Genomic DNA, 23,758 nt, shown 5'->3' with positions numbered 1-23,758 from the left:
AGTGTATGTTACCCATAGGATCCTTTTAGCCCTTCCCTTAGCATCAGCCTACAAAAATCATAGGAAAACTGATCAAATTCTTTTCCCCCATGTGACAGTACGAATGAATAAAACACAAATTTTAGACAGAGTTAAGATGTTTGCATTTATTTTAATTTAGAAAAATGATCAGAACACAACGTACACTACTAACCCAATTCTGGCATAAAACCATTGCTGCCTGGTTATAAATTCTGATTCACTCAAGGAATATCATGGACATTTCATGAAAAGCTTAGTGTTCTGCTTTATGAAAGTAAAATGTAACCGGGCACTACCTCAGCAGATGCAGAATAAATTAATTCTAAACAAAGGTAGAGACCAAGGCTCTCACATCACCTCCTGCCCATCTCAGGCTCTCGTCTCCACTCTGGAAATGTGCATGATATGAAGCCGCATTGTGGTAGCCAAGGAAGATACTATCAGGAGTAGAGTGATGCACATAATACATAGACATGATATATTCTTATGTAACATACTAAATGTACATGAGTATCGTACATGTTGTATGTAGATAACCCAGATTTATCCTATGCCTCTGCCTGGGAAAGCCCATTTGTTTCTAGAATATTCCATTAGAGTGGATATTCACTTGTGACATCCTAAGAAGGGTGACTAGCATGGAGACTCCACATAGTCATTGTCCAGCCCCCGGCGGAATCGAGCTGTGAGGGAACGGCTGATGACAATCACCCGGGGTGCCATGCAGTCCTCCCTGCGGTGAAGAATGTTCCAGATGAGCATGGCAGCTGCCAAAGTGGCCAGGAGGCAGGCACCAATGTTCAGGTAGCAGGACCAGGACAGGTTGGTGTAGGGACCAATTCTGTAGAATGTCACCAGCCCAATGACCAGCACAAAGCCTGTTGGTGAAAAAGAATGTTCAGGAACACATACTCTGAGCCAGAGCCCTTTGGAATGGAAGCTAAGCTGCTAGTTAGTGAGCTTTCTGTGTGCCCTTATGGCCTTTGGACCTAGGAGCAATGGGGGACTGCAGAAAGAAGCGAGATCCAAGGAACTATCTTAGGGAACCGCCAAGTGTCAAGCCACTTCCCCTTGCAACAACCTCATTCCCTGATCCCCAGACAGATCCAGCAGCAATCTTGTATTAAATTGTTCCAAATCCACCTCTGACTTCTACAGGTGCTCAGTTAGTTCAAAGCCCAAACAAGAACGATATTTCCTAAGTCTTATCTCAAAACAGAATGCTATTTTATTTAGTCCATATTCTTATTCTTAAGAGTTTTCTTCTTCATGGCTTTGATTTTAGAAGTAGAGGTTTTCTTGTTGAATTCAAAATGGCCTGGAACCTGCATGCATGAAAAGAGGGCAGGGGCAAGGCTAGACACCCCAAGTATCTCTTTGGGGTGCCTGGTTTCCTCTCCTTCCAAACTGAAATGTCTGGTTTCAAATCTCCTCTGGCCTTTGTGCCCCATCCCCATTTCTTCCCTCTGGTGTTCTTCCTTCCCTGCCTTCTCTCTCTTTCCTAGTCTTTTGACCCCAGGGAAAGAGGGCATACATATGTCATGGGTTGTCTTCACCAATACAGTTATGTACTCTTTTAGCTAGGAGTTAATATCACTGTTTCATTTACTTTTTTTTAGGCAAGCTCGCACTATGTAGCTCATGATGGCCTTGAACTCACTATATAACCCAGGATGGCCATGAACTCATGGCAAACCTCCTGCCTCAGCCTCCTAAGTACTGGAATTACAGGCATTGACCACCCTGCCCTTCTCATTTACTTTTATGGCTTTCGTTAAGGAATGACAATTTCTTGATTTCATTATTTCTGTGAAAAGGAAAACCAACATTTTCTGCCCAAAATGTCAGCTTGGGTAATAAGACCCTGCTATTTTATTGAGAAGGCAGTACTAGGAGAGTTTCAGGTCTCAATCAGGCTGAAAACCTAGATGGCAAGTGTCTTACTTATTTTTCTCATTGCTGAGCCAAAATACCTGACACCAAAGTTAAAGGAGAAAATGTTTATTTTGGCTCACAGTTTGTAGATATTTCAGTCCATAATTGGCTGGCTTCAAGGGAGGGCAGCATAGCAGAGGGCCTTCACAGAGAAGAAACAGTCCATAATAGTCAGAAGGCAGCAAAAGCAACAAGGAGCAAGTGACAAGCAACCAACAACAGCAACACTTTTTCTGTCTTTTATATTTTGTCCAAACTGCCCACAGTTAGGGTAACACTCACACCCTTAATCCTAGCATTACATCATGAGTCAGTCCCAGCATGATCCAGCCACCTCTAGAAAACCTCACCTATGACCACATGAGGCTTTGGGGAAACATCTAGATGTAAGGCATAAAAGCAAGAATGAAGGAAAGACTTCTCCATGTTTCTGCCTAGGTTCTGAGCCAAGTGGCTCTATTTCCTATCCCCTACAGTTACAAGGACTCACCAGAAATGGCTGTGGACTCCAGCTAAAGCAAGAGGGAGGAAGGCAGCTAGAAGCAGTGTCCTGGGCAGTCCAGCAAGTCCTAAGCTGCCCTTGCCAAATGCCAGCCAACTTCTTTCCACCAAGCACCCTCCATCTGTTCTGGTGACTTGGATGAAGTTATTCCATGTACCAAAAGGATCAGACTCCATCTTGGAGGCTCTGGCCATACTGCACTCACAACTGTCCCACCATCAGCCTACATGTTGACAATCACTTGTCTATTTATGATGGTCCCTGCACTTGCAGTGGCCTCCCTTGCTTTTCTCTGAAAACCAAATCATGCATAGTCCCAGAACAAGGGGCAAAAAAAGATGGGGACAAATAGAAATGAGACAGGGGCAGAGAGGGAAGCAGAGAAGAAAGGAGGAGATAACAGGATTAACTTTTCTAAAATACAAGCATTGTCATCTCATCATTACCATACTTTCCAGAAAATATGACTTGAACATTTGCCTGGCTCTATTTTGTCCTAAACAGTGACAGTGACTAATCTCTGTGAATTCTCTAGTATATTTTGAAGCTTTTTATATATGGAGAGCTTCTGCACACTTCCTTTCTAGTAAAAATAGCTTTTCCCTGTAATGCATGCTAACCAAAGGAAACTTCTGGCATTTTTCTACTGCAAAAAAAAAAAAAGCTGTTATTATGACTTCCTTGGCATTAGTGGAGTAAAGCAGTTATAACGAGTATTCTGTATAATGAAAAGAAAATATTTTCAGAATGCATCTCCTCATTTTGCTGACATCTTTGGGCACCAAAGGAGTTCATTATGCTTGTTTCCAAACCCAAAAGAGTGAACAGAGGCAGACTGTTACACAGTACCACTTTGTGTCTGAGAGGAGTGGTAATAAGCAAGACAGGGTAGGAGGGCTAGAGAGCCAAGGCACAAAGAAAGTCATCAGTAGAGTAAGTGACTTGGAAGGATTTTACCCAAATAGTAGTTGCTGGGTGTTACCACCTGTTCACCCACTCTACATGACAAAACCTGTTTTCCTTTTTCCCAAGATTCTTTGTTTATGTGTGGCACAGAAACATTCTTAAACTTTGTTATGTGGCCCTATGTCCAATTCCCCATTGTCTCTCATTAAAACAGAACACTTTATCCAGGTATTATCATGCCAGGCACACACCTGTAATCCCAGCAATCTGGGAGACTAAAAGCAGGAGGATCACAAATTTAAGCCCAACTTGGGCAATTTAGCAAGACTTTGTCTCAAAAAATAAAAAAGGGCTAGGAATGTAGTTCAGTGTGGAAGCCCTGGGTTTAATCCCTAGTACAAAAGAGAGGAAGAAAGAACCAAAAATCAGAACATTGTGGAGAAATTGATTTCCCACATGCTGTGGTAATTATTGAGCAGGTGCAGCCCTTCCCTCCCAGCCCCATCTGACCTGGGATTGGTCTGTAACACTGATGTGTAGAGAGAGGCAAGACTAAACACGATCTACCAGAATTTGATTAAAATAGCTGACTTTGAATCTTCTGGAAAAAACAGATATCCTTATGAGACTGGAGAAGTTAGCAGGGAAACAAACCACCAGTGTGCTTGTACTGGCACATGCAAAGCAGAGAGACTATACCCTTGTGGACAGTGCTGTGAGGAATGTGATGGATGTGATGCAATGTGATGTAATGTGCTATGATGTGATGGTATGGCTTTGCTGCCTGTAGTTCCATACCCAGGAGTGTCACCAAGTGGAACTGGTACAGTAGCAGCCTCAGATTAGCTGCCTCCAGAACATGTATTTGCAGTGGACAATCCAGCAGTGGACTGCAGTGGGATGGGGAAAAGCGACTGTTGGCATTAGGGAATCATGTGAGACACAGGACAGTCACTCTGTACACTGTTCAAACACAGGCTCAGCTCTGTAAAATACCTCTGAGGAAAACTCATGGGAACTAAAAAAAAACCAGAAAAATCTGGGCATAGCTGAGCTCAGGAGATGATGGGCTAGGATCATCTCATCATGTTTGCAGGACTCATATATGCTTTGCTGACTCTTTATATGGGTATGTCCCAGTGGTGCTGGCCAGTAGTTCCAGGTACAGCTATTCAGATTCTGCAGTCAACAAGCACTTACAAAAGCTGATGCGCAGCAGGCAATTTACATCTATGTTTCTAAGGCTGCTTTTGCTGACTGTTTTTCTTAAGGTTGTGAATGCACCCAGCATTTTAACATGCTGCTTCCACAGCCTACTGTGACCTTCATAAAACATGCATTGTGTCCTTTTTATGCTTAAAGCACCCCTATGGCTTCCCCTTGCCCTAGAATATGACTCCAAACCTCATTCTGGTGGTCCTGTCCAGCATCGTATCTCCTCCATTACCACCAGCAGCTTCTTTGACTGTTCTTCTTCCAACGTGCTGCATCCACCTGCCCTAGACATGCTCTGGGAGGAGGGAAACCTGACTCTGTCCTGGCTTAGTTGTGCACATCCTTTCCTGGCCTCCTCCTGCTGTTACTTCTTCCTTTGTATATTTACTCTTCAGTGGCCCTGGCACCTCCTGTTTAGAGGGCAGACTTCAGGGGCTGAAGCTTATGTGACTCTTTGACTGTGGCTCCCCAGTGACTATCCGTAGTTACTTGCTGATTAAATGATTCAAAACAAATGATAGCAGGCATGGAACAGAATCAAATACAGCATGGGCCAATGAAAAAAGAAAGGAAATGCCATTGTAGGCTTTCTAGTTGAGGCCCAACTGAAGTTGGTGCCTTTCAAGTTCCATAGAAGGGCATGTCAATCCCAAGGACCAATTCGCATTAGCTATGTGTGCCTATATTCACCTGACCTGTCAAGACCTACTCACATGCCAGGGACCATGTTGGCTCTTAGCACTAGCACTCATAGATGACTACAGCCTGATGATTTGTCCTTGAGGAGCTGGCATCTCTAGAATGAAGATGGAATTAACTGCTGTGCCTGTGGAAGCTAGAATGATTTTGATAGAGTGTCTGACTTAACCAAAAGTTGCAGGCACTTAACTCTAAACAAACTGGAGTAGATGTGGGCAGGTTAGCAGCCCTATAGCAGCTTTCTGCAGGGCTGCTGCCCTTGGCAGCATGAGAATGTGGCATTTCCCAGCCCTGACAGGCTGCATCCCTTAGCCCCATAGTGGGGTAGAGGGCCCACCAAGTGCTCTACTACTAAGCTGTTCCCCTATCTCTTGGCTCACTTTCTTTCTTTCTATTTTTTTTTTTGTCTTTTTCATTTTTATCGGTACTAGGGATCGAACTCATGACAGCCTGCTTGCAAAGCAGGCACTTATGCTACTGAGCTAAATCCCCAGCCCCGACTTTCTTAAGATATGTATGTTTTTTAAAATGGGAAGACTACTTCAACTATTTAATTTATGTATTGCTACCCGAGCTGCATTTCTTACTGCATCTGCAAACTTAGGTTGCAACACATATCTACTTCCAACAGTCTTTTATACATGGATATATTGATTAAATGCAAATTCACATATGCACAAATGACCTCGGCATAACCATCTACTTTCTGCAAATCTAAGTGAAAAGTATAAAGATAGTAGCTGAGGCATGAATGCAGAGTCTGACAGATGAACTCAGTTCACAAAGGAAAAATATCAATTTATCCTTAGTCTTGAAAACTACAGAATGGAATTTAGCAGCTTATGGCTGCTTCTGGTTTTGCAGAGTTCTGGATGTCTTGTCTCTCTAATCGGATTGCAATTCAGAGGCTGCACTTCATTTGCTTTTCTCTCAGAACAATAGAAAGTCTCCATCTGTGCTTTGTGGAAGGGTAGTTTCACACACGCATTACTCATCTGTATGAGTAACCATTGTCAAATTCAGTTTTATTTCATTCAACTTAGAACACACATGAACAGGAATAGGGGTTCTACCCCAGAGGGACACAAAGGACTTTCCAAACATTGTACTAGGCCCTGAACTCCCAGGGAAACATGAGCACATATCGGGGGATGGCAAGTTTGACTCAGGGACCTATGTCCAGCAAAGATGAGACCCTGCCTTCACTCTGGCATACAGAAGAGGCCTGGGACATAACCATTAGAGAGCATCATGAGGCCCCTGTGGTTAGTCCTCATACAAATCCTGCCCTGAGTCAACGGAGGAGGCCTTATGGACTGAATAGATATGTGGTATCAAAGGATCCTCCCTGTATGCCACGTGTCAGGAGTAAAAAAGCACAGGAAAATAGATGTGTATGGCTACACATACTTCCAATGTCACTAATCTGGATCTCATAACACTGATCAAGCTATACTTTGAACGTCATCCTGAAATGAAGTTTTCATTGACTTTCAGGACCATCCCTACTTGGGAGAAACAGGAAGGGCTGGAAGGAGATAGATCAGGGGGCTGAAACTGGCCCTCAACTCAGAATTTCCAACTTTCATACTGCCTCCAGTGGAAGATTCTCTTTTCCCTCAGTGTCCTTTCTCCTGAAGGCTTTTTTTCCAAAACGTTTCAGTGATATAATCAGTTTGTCCAGAAACAAATCTAAGAGAAGAGCTTCAGCAAACACTAAAGTTTGTGCATGGGATTGATTCCATCTTTATAAAGTTGTGTTGCCAAAGCAAACAGCCTCTTCCTGTGAGCTGGCCAGCCGCGGGCGGTGTGAGTTACAGCACAGCCAGAGCATGTCCCTTTCCTCTCTCTTTTCCTTCCTGCCTGTTTCCCGGGGCTGTGGCTTCTGTCACAAGGCCTTCCTTTTAGAATGACTGAAACGTACATGCAGTGGAACTAGATGAAAGACCTGTGGCTGACTCTGGTCCTCTCATATGGGTGCAGACCAGCAAGCAGGTGTCTGTACGTTAGGCCTGTATGGATTTTAAAAAGAATACTATCTCAGACACCACTGTGGCATTTGTCTACAGCAGGATGGTCATGACCCAGATGGTTCTCTGTAAAGCGAGATTTGGGGTGAGAGGGTCTTATGCTTCCACCAGAGCTAGAAGCTCCCAACTGATATCAGTTAGAGAAGGAAGAAGGGAAGAAGGGATGAGCAAGTGTGGCTGGGATGTACAGTGATGCTTGAAAATCAAGTAAAAAAAAATAGAAAATTGAATTTTCCAGACCCATTAAAATTACATTTTTCCCTGACAAGATCCCCAAGTCTGAGAAAACAGTAGACAACTCCCTTCCAGCACCAGACATGATGGTACACACTGTAATTCCAGCACTCTGGGGGAAATTGAAACAAGAGAACTGTTAAGTTTGAGGCCTCCTACTCTAGACAATTTAGCAACCTAGCAAGACCCTGTCTCAAATTTTTTTAAAAGTTTTTTTTAGAAGAGGAACTAGGAAATAAAGCTAAATAAAGGCCTTAGATTCAATGCCTAGTACAAAAAGAAACAACAACAACAAAAAACAACCCTACCAGCACCTAAGATGCTGAGTCAATAGGTGCTTACTGACCCTATTGACCTTTTGAGTACTAATAATATCAGCATCTTTAGGAGTATAAACTAAGTAAGTTTTGGTATCATAAGAAATGATTCCAAAGGAGAAGGAAGAAGGCTGGTGAGCATGAATTTGGGTTAGGCTTATAGCAACTTTTGAACAGTTTCCATGAGGAATGAATCCAGGGATAGCAACTTAGCATCCAGTGTCAGAGCAGGCTTGGTAACCATTTATGTCCATCAACTGCTGAGCATGTGCAGTGAACATTACACCTTAGAATGGGCTTCTGCAGGGACCAAGTTACAGAAATGGAGGCATGAGTAATCAGAAATGGAAAAGTTTAAGTGCATGAGTTTGAGAGCGAGGCCTGGGTCTGTTGGTTAGCTTCCATAAAAGGATACCTGCTATAAGAGGAGAGGAAGATCTAGATGCCACCACAAAAGCAGCTCAAGATAAAACATGAAATAGTCAACTATTATATACCAACAGTCTTCAGGATGTCTCTAGACATTAGAGAGATGGGTTGGTGCTTTGCTTTATGCTCAGGATTTTTTTTAAGCTATTTACTACTATGTTCCAAAAAGGTGTAGGAGTGAGTTATATGAATTATAATGGTAATGGGGATTTTAAAGGGAGAGGGATTTTTTTTTTTTTAGACAAGAAAGCAGGTTAGAAACTGACTTTCAGAGTCACATAGTTGCTCTCTTCTGCCTGGACTCCAGCTCCCAAATCTAAGGCTTCCAGGAAAAAAGGGACGGTGCTAAGCCCTGTGCTTCATCAGGAAGATGCCTTCCCAGAGACTAATGAAGGATGCCATGCTGGCACTGACCAAAAGGACAGGGATGGTCTCACCAACTTAACCCCAGTGCACACTTTTCTACTGGATTCCATTAAAGATGTGACTTGAGCCAAGTACAGAGTCTGCATAGTCACTAGATTGTACTATCCAAGACTTATCTATGGGTCAGTCCTGGGTAGTATGCAGCACGGTCAGCACTTTTGTATGAGGACTAGAGGAGCAGGCAGGAGGGATAGTCCAAGGACATATGAAGCCCAGAGTTCTTCCAAGAGGAACAGCTTGCCCACCCAGGATACATAGTAGAAGAAGAACCTGGGTTCTGCATTGGGGCACTAGTTCCCCACTATAGGCATCACCTAGTAGGACTGCAAGGAAAGGTCAGAGTGAAAGCACCAGCAAGAATTATAAGATAGTGCACATGTAAGTTATGGTCACATACTCTATTGCACATGCAGATGGCATGAGAGGCAGAAGACATCAGGGACTTGTGGCACACAAGGAAAACATCAGGTACAGAACCCAGGTCACCTGCTCCTGAGCAGTGCTATAGCCTAGACATACCTGAGAGAGCTGAGTGTCCCCAGGAGCCATGAAAAGCAGAGTAACTTCTGATCCAACCTGATGGGAATATAACCTAGCTCCCTTCCTTGTTCTAGGTTCTATGTGGTGGTGGTGCAAGAACAGAGACTAGAACCCACATGCTGTTTTTATAAGCCATTCATCTTGACCCATTCAGCAGTCCTTTCCTCTCTATGCCTTGTGCACAAATCAGCAAAACCAGAGACCATGAAAGAATAGAGCAGCCAGAGGCTGGGGGTTTAGCTCAGCGGCATAAGCACCTGTCTTGCAAGCAGGCTGTCGTGAGTTTGATCCCCGGTACCGATAAAAATGAAAAAGACAAAAAAAAAAGAATAGAGCAGCCAGTGGTATATGCCAGTAATCCCAGAACTTCAGAGGCTGAGGCAGGAGGATCACTGCAAGTTCAAGACAAGCCTGAACTACAGAGCAAGATCTTGTCTCAAAAAAAAAAAAGAAAAAAGAAAAAATGGCAGAATACAGCAGAGAAAAGAGGCCTTGAGAAAGAGAAAGGAAGAGAACAGAAATGATAGAAAAAATCTCACAGAGAAACCCCAGTGTGAAATACGTACAAGGCCTGCACTATACAACATCTCTATGTGAAGAGGCCAGGAGATTGCACAGAGGCCTAGATGGCAGGGCCTGCATGCTCAGCTGCTCATACTGAGGGCTCGGAGGCAGCAAGCGGGGAGCCAGCCCCCTTAGTTGCCCATACTGGCAGGTCCATTCACTCATATCAGATCCTCCCACTTGGGTGGTGGTCATACAGGTGGTGATATCACTATTGGGCTCTGTGTACTGCATCCGCATGGGCCAAGGGATTGATTGATAGACCGATCAAACCTCAAAAGGGCCTCAGGAAGGAGAGAATAAGAAATCAGGCATTGTGTGTCTGCTATGGTACCAAAACCAAGAGAGGAGGAGAGAGGAAAAGGGTGGGAAGAGAGCAAGGAGACTGGTATGGCATTACTACATGACAACTGAAATACTGTCAGAAGTCACAGCTTCTGTCTCCTGAGGATTGTAGCAGTGCTCCTGTGGCTACATTGAGCTTGCACATCTCAGGCCTTCACACACATTGTGTCTTCTTCCCAGGAAAAGTGAAGGTTTTCACAGAGGTGTCCAGTGTGAGAGGCAGGTAGGTAAGTGACAGAAAGGAATTTTTCCAAAAGGTAAAATAAAAGTAGATTTGGAAATACCACTGCACATGCTAGTTGAATGTGTCTGATAAACCAGGTGACACCTGATGTTCATGTTGATGCCAATAGTAGTTTCCTATGGTCTCTTGGAGCTGATTAGCTTCAGGGTGGAAGAATGCATCTTTTACTAAGCCGAGAGCCTCCTGAGCATGGCACTAGTGCACAGAAATGGTAATGGAATGAAGAAATGAACAAGCACAGACACCCCCAGCACTCCTAGTGCAAGCAAAGAGGCTCTCAGTTTATTTCTCCTCTTAATAGCCTCCAGGTTTTTTGAGCCTTCTCCATTCATTCCCTGTACTTTCCCTTCCACTTTTCATTAGCATCCTTTCTTCCCCTGCCCACCCATCTCACCCCAGCACTAGGACTGGAGGTTTGCTTGACAACAGGTAATAGCAGGCGTTTCCTCGTCCTGTGACAGGACATCCTGGCGCCCCATAGTCTCTCTCTGGCTTTAAAACAGACCCAAGTACAGGAAAAAACCCAGTTCTAAAATTAGCAGTGTGATAGAAGAAAGGCACATAGCCGCTCTCTGTACTGTTTGTCAATGAAATGAGTCTAAACAGGCCAAATGCATTTCCTTTTTGGGCAAAACAGACCTGTGGGTGATGGTCAGACACTGAGAAGCAAGGCAGCACAAGAAGGCAAAAGAAGCTAGCTGAACCACCCAAGCCCACTGCTGAGCACTCTGGATTTTTCCACTGGCCTCCACCTGTCTAAGGATTTTAGAACACAAACTAATCTAAGCTTTTCAGAAGTCATGCTGTCCTTGAAATACTCAGAGATGGAGTCTGATACCCCTGGACTCCCCCCATACACATACCAGGATAGGGCCCTAAGAGGCCTTTAGTGCTTCCAACCCAGACCTACTAAAAAAACAAGTCAGTCTTTGTTCATGGAGTACTTTTTCTCATTGTTGATTTTTTAAAATGATATTATTTGAGAGTAATATGCTATTCTCCTGAAACAAATTGCCTGGAAGCAGGCTGTCCATCCTGACATGCCAGACCCATAACACTTCAAATAGTTCTAGAGTCTCAGGGAGACATACTAAGAACTAAAGGAATCAATTTAATTATCCTGCTAGACAGAGTTTTGTTTTGTTTTGTTTGTACTGGGGATTGAACTCACGACCTCAGGCTTGCCAGGCAGATGCTTATGCCACTGAGCTAAATCCCCAGCTAGACAGAGTTATTTTCACAGTCTAGAACTGTTACCTTTTTTTTTTAAATACCATTTAAATGTCTTTTTAAACATAACTTTTGCCAGGTACAGTGATACACGCTTGTAATCCCAGCACTCAAGAGGCTGAGCCAGGAGAATCACAAGTTCAAGGTCAGCATTAAACTACATAGTGAATCCAAAGCCAGCCTAAAATACATAAGGAGACCCGTCTACAAAAATAATAACTTTTCCAGTGACATTTTTTTATTTTGTTTTTTTGAGATACTGTCCCACTGTATAATTTAAGCTGGCTTTGAACTCAGTATATAGCCCAGGCTGATCTCAAATTCACAGCAGTCCTCTGCCTCAGCCTCCTGAGTGCTGGAATTACACATGCTGTGCCACCACAGCCAGCTCCACTCATGTTTTTTCAATCTTCGATTTCCTTCTTGAAAGGATGGAATTTCAGGTAGTTTCACATACTGTTTTTAAATGGCAAAATGAGAAAAAGGCTTAATGCTAGGCTTCATTGGCCTAGCATTGAGCCAAAGATATGGCTTCATTGAGCTTCATTGGCTTCATTGAGCCAAAGATATGGCTCAATGGCACAGTACCTGCCTGGAAAACACAAGGTCCTGAATTCAATTTCTCGTACAAAAAAAAAGAATAAGGAAAACTGTTTCTCTGTTTTATGGCCCTAAGTCGGTGGAAGGCAAAGTGGTAGCTTTCCTAAACATGTCCTGTCTTTTGGAACATTTGTGTTTTTACCTTCAGTTGTGGAGGAAAGAAGACAGAATTAATCCTCTCTCACATTTCATATATTTCACTGTTTCTCAGAGCCAGTCAAAGCAGGCAGAAAACGACTCCATTCTGCATTTGCTTTAGGAATTTGCCCAAGTTCACTTCCACTAAGATGTGGTTCCACATCTCTTGCCACCAAGCACTGCTCTTCCACCAGAACTTAACGATGCTCCTCCCTCCTCTGACAGGCTTCGGGAAGTGACTTGCCCAGGACAACACTGTGTTCTATTCATAGTACTCAGGAGGCCAATTTCCTGACTCCCATCAGGGCACTTCCCAGCACATGATTACTTGTCAGCCCCATTCTGAAAATTGCATTTCCCAAGAAATATAAGTGCCCAGAACTTATTATTCCTAGAATGATTCACTTCAGACTTCCTGCCATTTCCTCTGTTGGAACCATGCATTTGACACTGGGATAGATTCCTGTTGTATGCCATGAAGAAAAGGCTTCCTGCAATCTAGCCCCAGTGACCAGACCAAGAACTGGTCCACAGACCAACAGCTGGCTTGCCCCCAGTAAGCAGCACAAACTTGCCACTTCTCCCAGTTGATCATGATCCTTTGAGCCCACAGGATAGACAGAGACCCTGTCTCATTGGGGGTCACAGGTGGATAGCTGCCATGGTTTTCAACACTTGTCCAGATCTTCCCAGAACAAACATGGATCATTTCTAACAGTTCTACCACTTTCTCCATTTAAAAACAGCACAGTGTTCTGCTCTGTCCCATTTTGCCCACAGGAGGTCCCACCTCAGCAGTGGGGAAGGTGTTGCACCCCAGTGTTTAGAGGAGGCTCTGCTCTTGGTGACCAAATGCTGATCAAAGTTGGGCTTCCTGGACTTAACCAGAGCCCTTACTCACTGGACTCAGAGAGGCCGTGTTAGGGTTGTATCGGTGTTAACAGCTAGGATAGAAGAATGGGTAGATACCCATACCTTCTCTACTCTTGGGCAGTATATTCTCCTCACTTTGTCTTGTACTACTCCTAAAAGGGGCCTGTACTGACCCCAGCTAGAACCCCTAGAAACTATGTTTACAGCAGAGCCCACACTGACTTCACTGCCATGCCTTGGCTGGGGGAAAGCAGGAGGCTGGGCTCTCCCACCTCTGCCCAGCACAGACTGACTCTGCCAGCTTCCCTATGGGGGCAGTAGAAGGACAAATTAGGATGATCCCAAAAGGCTTGGAAAAGCAAAGCAGGTCACCCTAGTGGCTAGAGCTTCTTTTCAAATGGAAAGGGGTAGGGCAGATCCAAAGCCAGGTGGTCACATTCTGTAGGCCTTGGATACCTGTTTCTCCCTTGATTTACCTTTAGCAGTGGATATGACACATGGAACCTGTCTGTGGCATGGTTTAGAGGGACAGCCACTAGACTCCCTTCAAGCCACCCTATAACACCAGGAGGTCTCAACAGGTCTTCCAGCCACTGTGACCACCCAGAGTACTTACTTGCCAACTGGAATGCAGCAGCCATGGCCTCCTCCCAGCACTGGGACTCAGGTGACATCAGAGTCAGACCCATCAGACCCAGGACGAAAGTGAGCTGACCCACAGCCAGCGCTGCTGTGGCTACCAGGTTGCAGGCACGCATCATGTCAAACTGTACTGTAAGGTGAGAAAGAGAGGGAAGCAGGTGGTGAGTGAGGGCAGGCCCAATCTCCACCCTCCAAGATAGCCCACTCCCCGTCTGGGTCTCTGCTAGGCTTTCTCTGGACAGAACCTTCTGGGAGCACTTCATTCCCCTCAGCCTCGTACTGCCTGTGTACTTCCCTGGTGTGTAGGGACTCCTCACAACTCCAACTTGGCTGCATCCCACTGGGGCCTGGGCCTTCTCTATGATTTCTTGTTGGAACAACTGTTCCACAAAAGCACTACAGAGTGGATTGAAAATGGGAAAAGGAGTTAATGCCGACAGAATAGGGTTCCCTGCTCCATGTGTCCCTCAGGGGTCCTGCCTTGGCTGTCTCCCAAGCTAGCCTTTCTGAGTCCTGAGAATTCCATACTGTTTCTCCTCCTTCCTTACAGGCTAAGGACTTGGACCTTCAACATTAAATGACTTGTCTGGGCCTCTTGGCATCAGCAAGGGACTGAGCAGAGGCCAAACCCAGGTCTGCTAAAACCAGCACCCATCCCCTCTTAACCTCCTGCAACCAGATTGGTGACTAAATTCACTCTATCTTTTCCTTTACTCTTCACCCTCACCGTAGCCTCCCAGCAATAGGACAATGAGCCGAGTGTAGGTGAGCTAAAGTGAGAGGGCAATGCCTTCAGAGCTTGCTGGTTGCTGGACTGGCTGACAAACTTGCTCTCTGCCACCAATACCCTGTGCAGAAGCCTGCACAAAGCCCTCCTGGCTTTTTCAGGCTCCAGTTTCTTCCTAAATATATATCAAGTCCTTTGTGCACAGAGGAACAATAGGAGATGTACAGTTTTGAACAACTCAAATGTTTGTATTTCTTGTGATTGAACAGTCATTAAGAGGTTCTGATTAAGAGGTTCTGAAAGTTAAATTGTTGAAAATAGTGACTCTTTAAAAATGCTAGTGTTGGGGCTAGAGATTTAGCTCAGCGGCATAAGCACCTGCCTTGCAAGCAGGTGGTCATGGGTTCAATCCCCGGTACCAATAAAAAGAAAAAAAAAATGCTAATGCTGGGGCTGGGGATTTAGCTCAGCGGCATAAGCGCCTGCCTTGCAAGCGCACAGTCAAGAGTTCAATCCTCATTACCCATAAAATAAAAAAAAAAAAATGCTGGTGTTGGCTGGGGGGTTGGGGGTAGCTCAGCGGCATAAGTGCCTGCTTGGCAAGCACGAGATTATGAGTTCGATCCCTGGCACCAAAAAAGAAAACAGTGCTAACCTTGAAGTTTCTAGGTATTCTTTCAAAAGTTTGAAAGGGGGATTTAGCTCAGTGGTATAAGCGCCTGCCTGGCAAGCATGAGGTCGTGAGTTTTATCCCTGGTACCAGAAAAAAACAAAAGTCCACCAAAAGTTTGAAAGAGAAACAGTTGATCTTTAAAATTAGATAACTGAAAATGTCATCATCACATGTGTAAGAGCCAAGCAAGAACTAGCAAATCTTAGAGTCCTAAAGGACTTTTCTCTTGGATGATTACTGATTGTCATTTTGGCTGAAATTGGGGCAGGAGGGTACCCAAGGCTCGTGCAGTTTTCGTACCTGAATAGGGCCAGCAAGAAAGGCCCAGCTTGCAGAGACTTGTTAGGTACTCAACCTGCTCCTCACAGATCATTGATGGAAAGTCAGAGTGGTGGGAGCAAGTTGACAGTGGTCTACTCACACATGGGTGGATGTGTGTGTCAACCTTGGCCATAAGTGATAGTTTTCAGTGAATGGAGGAGGTTGGTTATTTTACCACTGTGAGCTCCTAAGTGGTTGAGAGGTTTACTTGTGTGCGTGTGTGTGTGCGCGCGCGCGTGCGTGTGTGTGTGTGTGTGTGTGTGTGTGTGTGTGTGTGTTGCTAGAGACGGAGCCCAGAGTCATTCCCACTGAACTACATCCCGGTGCTTTTTATTTTTTGATTTTGAGATAGGGTTTCATTGAGTTGCCAGGCTGGCTTCAAATTTGTGATCCTCTTGCTTCAACCTCCTGAGTAGCTGGTTATTACAGGGATGTGCCATTTTGCCTGGTTTGAGGTGTTATTTTGAACTGCTTTTGCTAGTATCAGCAGTTCTATAGGGTTCTGCCTAAATGTTTATTGACATGCAGTATAGGTTGACAATGGCTCAGAGCTCTCAGCTCAGCATTAGCATCTCTTCCCATCTTATGCTAGGCCCTGTACCCTATGCACACAACAGGTAACTCTACTCACTTACTGTCTTCGTTCATCTAACTGTCTCTGCTATGGCCAAGCCTTTGGCTCCCCTCACCTGCACACCAAAGGCAGACCTTCAGGCTGATGGATTACCACCTAAAATAGGATAGAGCTTCAAGAAGGTATGCAGGCCTTCCCAGGTGTGATAGCACATGCCTTAATCCCAGAACTCAGAAGGCTGTAGCAGGAAGAATGTTGTGAATTTTAGGCCAACCTGAGCTACATACTGAATTTAAGGCCAACTGCACTACATAGTAAGACCTTGTCTCTAAAGAAATAAATAGATAAATAAATTTTTTAAATAAAAATTAAAAAGAAGAAGAAGATATGCAGACCTTAAGGTAAGAGCCCCCAGGCCTCAGGATTGTCTTCCAGCTGGCCAGAGATACCTGTTCACTTCCTGGCTTCCACTTTGCTCTTGGAAGCAGCCATGTCCAAGGCCTTCCTCACTACTCAAATCACTGAGAGAAACTGCAGGAGAAACTGCAGGGGCATGAGCATTGAACATTTATTTAAAGCCCCATGCATGAAGTGTGGCCTCCTTTCCTTCAGGTCTTTCTTAGACCCCTAAAGTAGCAGTAGGAAAATTACCCTACATGAATAAAGCAGGGACATGCTCATGGGGCACTGTACCATAGAATCATTGTTTGTTTCTGGCCAAGGCTCTGTAGGTCTTCAGTCACCTGTCTTCAGTCAAGTTTGGGTCTGTGGTTCATGCTTCTCACCATCTTGTCTGTATTTAGGCTGTGAAGTGCCACTCTTTCATGAGTTTTGTGCTACTTCCCACCACCAGGAATTTGCCTGTTCTGCCCATTGTGTTTTGAGATGCTTCTTCTATGCTGTCTTCTTCTGTCATTTGGATCTGGAGGGGCCATTCCCATATCCTAAGATTTTCCAGCATTCCCATTCCAATCTGGTTTTGATGTAACCAGCTATGAGGCCAGTAGACCTTATGTATACACTGCACATATAAGAGCTGTGTGAGTTAGTTATGGTGACATGCCTATAACCTCAACATACTGGAAGCTGAGGCAAGAGAATCTGAAAATTGAAGGCAGCCTGAGTTTGGACTATATAGAGACCCTATCAAGAAAACAAATAAGCAAACAGAAGAGCCACATGAGGACCTTATACTGTTAGACAACAGTCCACACACAGTGACCCAACAGATATGCCACCAGATAAAGATGGGAGCTTCTGGATAGGACAACAGTCACCACTTATTGGACCCTTTTGCTTTGCTGGAGGACCATGGCATTGCCTCTCTCCTCAACTTTAGTAAAGTAGGCTTCATTCCTCAGAGTAAACACAAAACATGACTCAAGTTTGCTAGAGACCCTCACATACCTGTATGATACTTTAGAAAAAGAAGGGACACAGACAGGCTGAGAAGAGACTGGTCTGATTGTCAAGAAGCTTTTAGCACAGAGCTGTCAGGTGAACCTATCCTCCCTGATCAGATCACACCTACCAACAGATAAGTATGGCACTGGGATCCAGAATGGTGTGGAGAAAGTGGAGGGCAAAGGGCTAGAAATGTAAAGGATAGTAGGAGTGTTTCTTGAGCTGTGATGTGATAGTCTTGTGGCATGGGACTCACATGCAGCACTGTATGTCTCACTGAGGCACAGGACATAGGGAACTGAGGCTAAAAAGTCCTCATCTGCAAGACTGAGGAAACCAGGGCAGCTGGGGCTTAGGTCATTTTGTCAGATCTTTCTTGGCTGCTTACACTGCTTCCCAGCCAGCTCTGACCAGTAATCACATGCTACATGCATGAGGCCCAATCCAGGCTGTCAAATCTGTAGGTGGCTTTGTCCACATGTTAAGACTGTTTGCCCCAAAGACAACCTGGAAAGTAATATGTGACCATAACATGAAGGTTGGTGTTCTTTATGATGCTGCATAATCTGTACACTTAACATTTTTTATAGTCACTTTTGCCATGTATATGACCCTCCAGAGATACTGCTACTTTAAAAGATGGTGGAATTGGAGAGGTGTTAAAATGTGGAGTGTTGACAGTATAGAACAGCCAAGCTGGCATTTCAGGCTCATTCTAAAAGGCCAAGAGAATCCTGAATAAATAAGAAGGAACTGGGCTTGTCAGGAAGAATGTGGCATGAGCACCTCCGTGTATGGTGTGTGGTTCAGAGATGCCAGAAGACTATGCTTCCAGAGCCAGGAAAGCAGCTCAGACCAACCCCTGGCCAGTTCTGCCCTTGTCCTGATATCCTATCCTCCTCTTTATCTTTATCTCCTGCTTTCCTGGCTGCTTCAAGCATGCAGTACTGTGCTATAGGCTTGGCAGATACTCTGAGAACTAAGCCACCTCATAGGCCCTCCATGTGGTCCACTGCCTATGGACCAGTACAGGGACTATTCCATGCTCTGCATGGAATCTCCCTCTCAGCCCCAATCCCATCTAGCCCAGAGGGCCACTGGGACTGTCATCTATTCCTGTGTACCCTAGATGGTCCCTTTGAGAATGTGGCAAAATATCTGGCCAAGCAGAGGGTCAAGCCAAATGCCCACCCAACCAGCCTGTCTGGTCAAGAGTATTTGATGTCTTGCATGGCACAAGGATATATGAAGATGCTCAGGTCTTCTGAGAGCAGGAGTGTCTCCCTCTGAGACAGTGCTGGAGGGAAGCTCATCTGCCCCCAAGGTTTGATTATGTGTTCATCTGTTGTTGCTAGCTAGGCCTGGGACTTTGGATGTCTGGCAGAATGTGTGAACTGTAGGTCACAAAATGAATGTGAAAGATGACAGAAAATGAGGACCAGAGAGTTGAGACTAACCCTGGACTCAGGTATTCAGGTGGACCCCACATTTCTAATTCCCCACTTCTCATAGTGAAGAGAGCCCCTGGACAGTGATAAAAGCCTGGATGACCACAGGGTGCAAAATGGCCAGCTGGTGGAAAACTGTCCCACCCTCTCAGGCCATAGTCAGGGTAATGACACAGTAGTACGGAGCCTGGACCCAGACAAATGTTGAACTTAGCCCATGACCCTTGACCCAGCACACTCAGAATATCTAATAGCACAGAGCACCCAATCAGAGTTCAGAGAGTCATGATATGGCCCACATGAATGTCCCCTGGCCCTTAAGAAGGGCCTTAGGTCACAGAGAGCAACAAATGTCCCTTCCAGGTGGTCTATGGTGATGTCTAGAGACTCTTAAGGATATCCTCATGCCCATGAAATACACACTATGCATTGCATGACCTGGTGTATACTCCCACTGTGCCCTAGATTGGTTCTCAGGATGGAACCTGAGTACCCAACACAACCTTGAGGAAACACAGCCCTGCAACACTGGCTAACGTGCTAAACCTTGTGTGTTGGAGGATTTCATAAAGAACCACAGCTCCATGTGAAGGAAGATGTTAACCCTGAGCTGCCTCCCTGTCCAGAAAGTATTTTCAAGCATTTTGTCCCTTCTTGGAGAGCTGATTTCAAGACCCACGTGGACTCTACAGGGGAGCTGTTGCATGAGTGCTCTTATTGCTGACCACAGACATGATTTAAGGCAGCAGTAGGTGACTGGCCATCTGTCAGACTGGGCACATGGGAGCATGTGGATTAGAACAGTGGGTTTATCACTAAGTGGGGAGGAGGCTTCAATGCTGAGAGCAACACATAAGTCTGCTTTGGAGTATTTGGCACCAGAGGGAACAAACTTTTTTTTTTTTTTTGTACCGGGGATTGAACTCATGACCTTGAGCTTGCCAGGCAGGGGCTTGTGCCACTGAGCTAAATCCCCGGCTCTAAAGAACAAACTTCATTGAGGGAAGAATATAGGAAATATCAATATGGTTGCTTCCCCCTTGAGACCACTGACAAAGAACTACATGGCTCATGACCCAAGCCCATGGATTAGGATCTGCAGTTTCCCCTCAGGAAATGCTGACTTATAGCTAGCTACCTGTTTGTATCGTGTTTCAGGCTCACTGTTTGTTAGTTTTGTTAGCAACCAAAATTGTCTATTTAGCTTCTTGTTTCCCTAAGCTCTGTCCCATCTGTCATTCCCAAGAAGCTTTCATTGTCATTTTCACTGTTTGAACAAATAGTTGTAGCTTAAGTTCATTGAGGGTCTGTTACCTGCAAATGTCTATTAACTGCAGAGGGCTACTTAAAGAATTACCCTAGGAGCTTATGAGATGTTTGGAGCAGGGCAGCAGATTTAGGGCAGGGGGAGCTTTAAGAGCTTCAGGCAGGCGGGTGAGCAGGATACATGAAACAGCCACCATATGATCACAGGGTCACAGGCTGGAAGAAGCCATGAGGGGCCCTATGTATCCCTTTGTCCTGTAGTGACAGACTACCAAAAAGGGAATACAGCTACATAAGATGCTCTAGGGCTACACTGCTTCCCCTAGGACTACTCAGATGCAAGAATTAGGGAAAGGGAAGTAGTACATATTTTCAGCTGCTAGGAAACATACGGGCCATCAGGAGGCTTTGAGGCCCAGGACAGAGCTAAGCCTGACTGGGACTCTCCCCCAAGGTGGGCAGGCCATTGCTGGACCCAGAGCACAGAGAAATTCCTGGGGCTGTGTCCTAGCCTCCTGATCACCAAGGCCTTCAGGGCAGTGCAAAGCCTAAGCCCATATGGGAGGCTTCGGCAGAGAGCCATGGGGTTCCTGGCTTCCTTCTCAGTCAAAATAATAAAATTCAGAGAAAGGACTCTGCTGACTCATCACATAGAGACCCAAGTTCAGCTCTGTTTATCCAGCTTCCCACAATACCCTGAGTTCTGATAGCTTGTGGAAATGTTCATATGCTTATATCTTTCTCAGAAGGTTATTGCTCCCTGTCTATGGAGGACAAGGGAGGAGGCCTTCCAGGCCTTTTGCTCACCTTTATTTCTTTGCCTGTGAAATAGGAATGATGTTCCCCAACCCAAGCTCTAAGGACAAGGGCAGGGCTGCCAGGTGTCCATCATATACTGCACATTACTCCAGGGTAGCCCAGATTCCCTAGATTCCCTATGAGCACAGAAAAGATACCTCTCCTGTGCCTCATGTTTCTTAAAGAGCAGTGTTGCCTTCATCACAGGAGCACCCTGACCTGAGACTTGTGTTCTGTAACTAGGGTGCCTGTAAGTCAGGCTGCCATAAGCAGTTTTAAAGAGCCATCATCTAGGGAGAGCTTCATGTCAGTAAATGTGACTGTCTCAGGTTATATATTAGGTTATATGTCTTCGTATTTGCACCTTCAAACCTAACTTAAAGTCAAATGTCCAGCTTCCAAGAGTATAAACAGACCTTAGGACAGTAAAGGGGACACTTTGCCCATTGCCATCAACCAGCCTTCCGTGGTCCCTTTCTGTACATCCCAGCCACTGTTAGTCCACAGAAGTCTCCCTGCTCAGATCCCTAAAGGGCTCTGGCCACCATGGGTATGAAGTTAGACTCAGTCACGTATTCTTACTCTTTTGTGTTTATTTTGCTTATTTAACATTTATTTTTAGCCAAGGAGAATCTTCTCTTGATTTGCTTATTTGTTCATTCTTAAGCTGTGTGTAACATCAGAAAGCCCCCACAACATAAGGTGACTTTCCTGCAAGAGTATACAGAGGCAGTCTGGGCTGAGCAGAAAAAAACATGCAGCCTTGCTTACAAGTGTAAGGGTGGGTGTGGGCTTAGATTCCCTGTCCCCTGCTGACCTGGGCAGAGCCTCCCCTTACCCATCCTCTCAGAAGGTGATAGAAACATAAGCAGACTCACGTTTGACAGTGCCTCGAGACTCCTGGAAACCTGCTGACTCCGAGCCCCAGCCCAGCACCTCGCAGTCCTGTGTATCCACCTGCCCAGTTCTGGTCCCAGAACTAGGGCTACCCCGGCCCCTGTCCACCAGCCAGCAGGACCTCCACAGTCCCACACTGCGCTTGCGCCCATCCTCCAGTGTCTGGTACACCCAGTTGGGAGTGAAGGCAGCCGCATTATTGAGGATGAGGGAAGCCAAGGCCACCAGCACAGCTATGGCCACAAGTTTCTGGACAGTCATAGCTGACTGCCAGTGCTGTCCATTTATCTCGGAGAGAATTCCAAGTCCCAGTCAGCTGCTTTGCATCCAGGGAGAGCCACGATGTTACTAGAGGCAGCTAGAGAACATCACCGCTCATTCTCAAAGGCAGTATAACAGTTATCACCAGGCACACAAAGACAGCAGCTATGTAGGGACAGGCCCATGGGACTGATCCAGGTGAGCCGTTCACGGCCCTGCCTTATCCTCCCTCCTGCACCTGGAGTAAGGCCAGGCCTGTGCTGAAGCCAGTCGCTGCGAGGCCCATCTTGGGGAAGAAACGGAGGCACCAGCGAAAATCCAGAGTTGTGAGTATGCCGTCTTTCTGGGAAACAGAAGCTAAGGAGACCACGAACATGCACCTCTTCTGCCTGCAGCAGTGGAAAACAGAAACTAATTCAAGAGGCAAGCACAGTGTAGAAGTTGGACCAGTCACACTCCTTAGAACCTGTTGAGGGAGGTGCTCTAAGCAGAGCCACCAGAGCAGTGCAGGTTCAGCCACCTCTCTGCTGTCTGGGCCCTGTCCTGGAGCTTCCACCACAAGCAGCAGGTCCTGGAAAGCAGAGCGCCTGCTGCAAGGAAGTTTGTGTGTGTGCGTGCATGCGTGTGTGTGTGTGTGTGTGTAAGCTCGAGTTTCCCTCTGTCTCTCAGCCAGAGGAAATGGTTGTTTTTGAGGCTGTTTTTGGTGAGGGGGAGGGCGTAGCCAACTGCAACAAATAGCAGTCCTGCCACAGAGCCAGACACTAACAGGATGTGTTTCCTGATGGGAAAGGCCTGGGGAGACTTCTCAGGCCTGCTCCACCCCCCACCAAACCCCCTTCCTGCCTTCCTGTCCCAGAGGAGAAGCCAGGTATGCCAGCTGGGACACTTGGCTCACCTGTCAACTTCTAAGCTTGATCAGTTGCTGGGCTAGGGAGCTGCGGATGCCACAGATACAATAGCCAGTCAGGATCCTGAGGAACTAGGTAACCAGCCATCCAGGCATTCCTTCTATGCAGTAGGTACCATGAGCCTGTTGTTGTATCAGAGCCCTTCCTTACAGGGATTCTGCCTTCAAGTGGTGACTTGAGTGCTGGGAGAGGGTGGAGCATAGTCGAGTAGCTCTGCTTAGGCAGGCTATTGCTTGCCAATGGAAAGTCACAGGCCTCAAGGGAACAAGTGTGCCCAGACCCAACAGGGCAGGGGCTCCTTTGAAAAAATGGCTGGGGTTGACCTTGGAGTAGCAAAAAGGAGTGGGATTCTGGACAATTTAGGGTGTGGCATCTTGCAGGCCCTGAGATAGAGCATATGTGGTTTCTGGCCAGCCATAGTTCCTACTGCTATGACAGTCACTCCTTTGAGTCCAGACAAGAAACTAGGGCTGTAACTCAGTGTGCTGTTGTGCTGCTAGGCAAAGATGAAGCTACCAAAAACTAGAACAACTCCATTCTAAGAACCTTTCAGTAGGATAGACATTGCAGGAAGGTTTGATGCTCCATGTC

General features: G+C 45.7%; 2 protein-coding genes across 5 annotated transcripts in view; one reads left to right on the top strand and one right to left on the bottom strand.

The window, feature by feature from the left end:
• Ift140 (intraflagellar transport 140) overlaps positions 1-23,758 on the top strand; it is a 97,666-nt gene that overhangs the window by 57,555 nt on the left and 16,353 nt on the right. The window lies entirely within an intron of this gene.
• On the bottom strand, positions 132-23,297 carry Tmem204 (transmembrane protein 204). The gene is made up of 4 exons (XM_003478450.4): positions 23,155-23,297; positions 21,980-22,648; positions 13,865-14,020; positions 132-899 (listed from the first exon to the last, which is right to left on the bottom strand). Exons 2-4 carry the CDS (start codon positions 22,257-22,259, stop codon positions 655-657), a joined length of 681 nt encoding a protein of 226 aa, XP_003478498.1. The 5' UTR covers positions 22,260-22,648; positions 23,155-23,297; the 3' UTR covers positions 132-654.

The sequence above is a fragment of the Cavia porcellus genome, unplaced genomic scaffold (assembly GCF_034190915.1).
Source record: "Cavia porcellus strain 051 isolate PalLab524CR breed Dunkin Hartley unplaced genomic scaffold, mCavPor4.1 scaffold_16, whole genome shotgun sequence".
Lineage (NCBI taxonomy): Eukaryota > Metazoa > Chordata > Mammalia > Rodentia > Caviidae > Cavia > Cavia porcellus.
Note: the sequence above shows the minus strand (reverse complement) of the source record. Positions and strands in the feature narration are given on the sequence as shown.

What these genes read in the sequence shown, in the direction of transcription:
- Tmem204 (XM_003478450.4), bottom strand. Translation starts at nt 22,259, where the DNA reads ATGACTGTCCAGAAACTTGTGGCCATAGCTGTGCTGGTGGCCTTGGCT. An exon ending in GTCTCGAGGCACTGTCAAAC is followed by an intron (nt 14,021 to 21,979) that starts GTGAGTCTGCTT and finishes CTCACCTTACAG; the next exon opens with TACAGTTTGACATGATGCGT. An exon ending in TGCTGCATTCCAGTTGGCAA is followed by an intron (nt 900 to 13,864) that starts GTAAGTACTCTG and finishes TTTCACCAACAG; the next exon opens with GCTTTGTGCTGGTCATTGGG.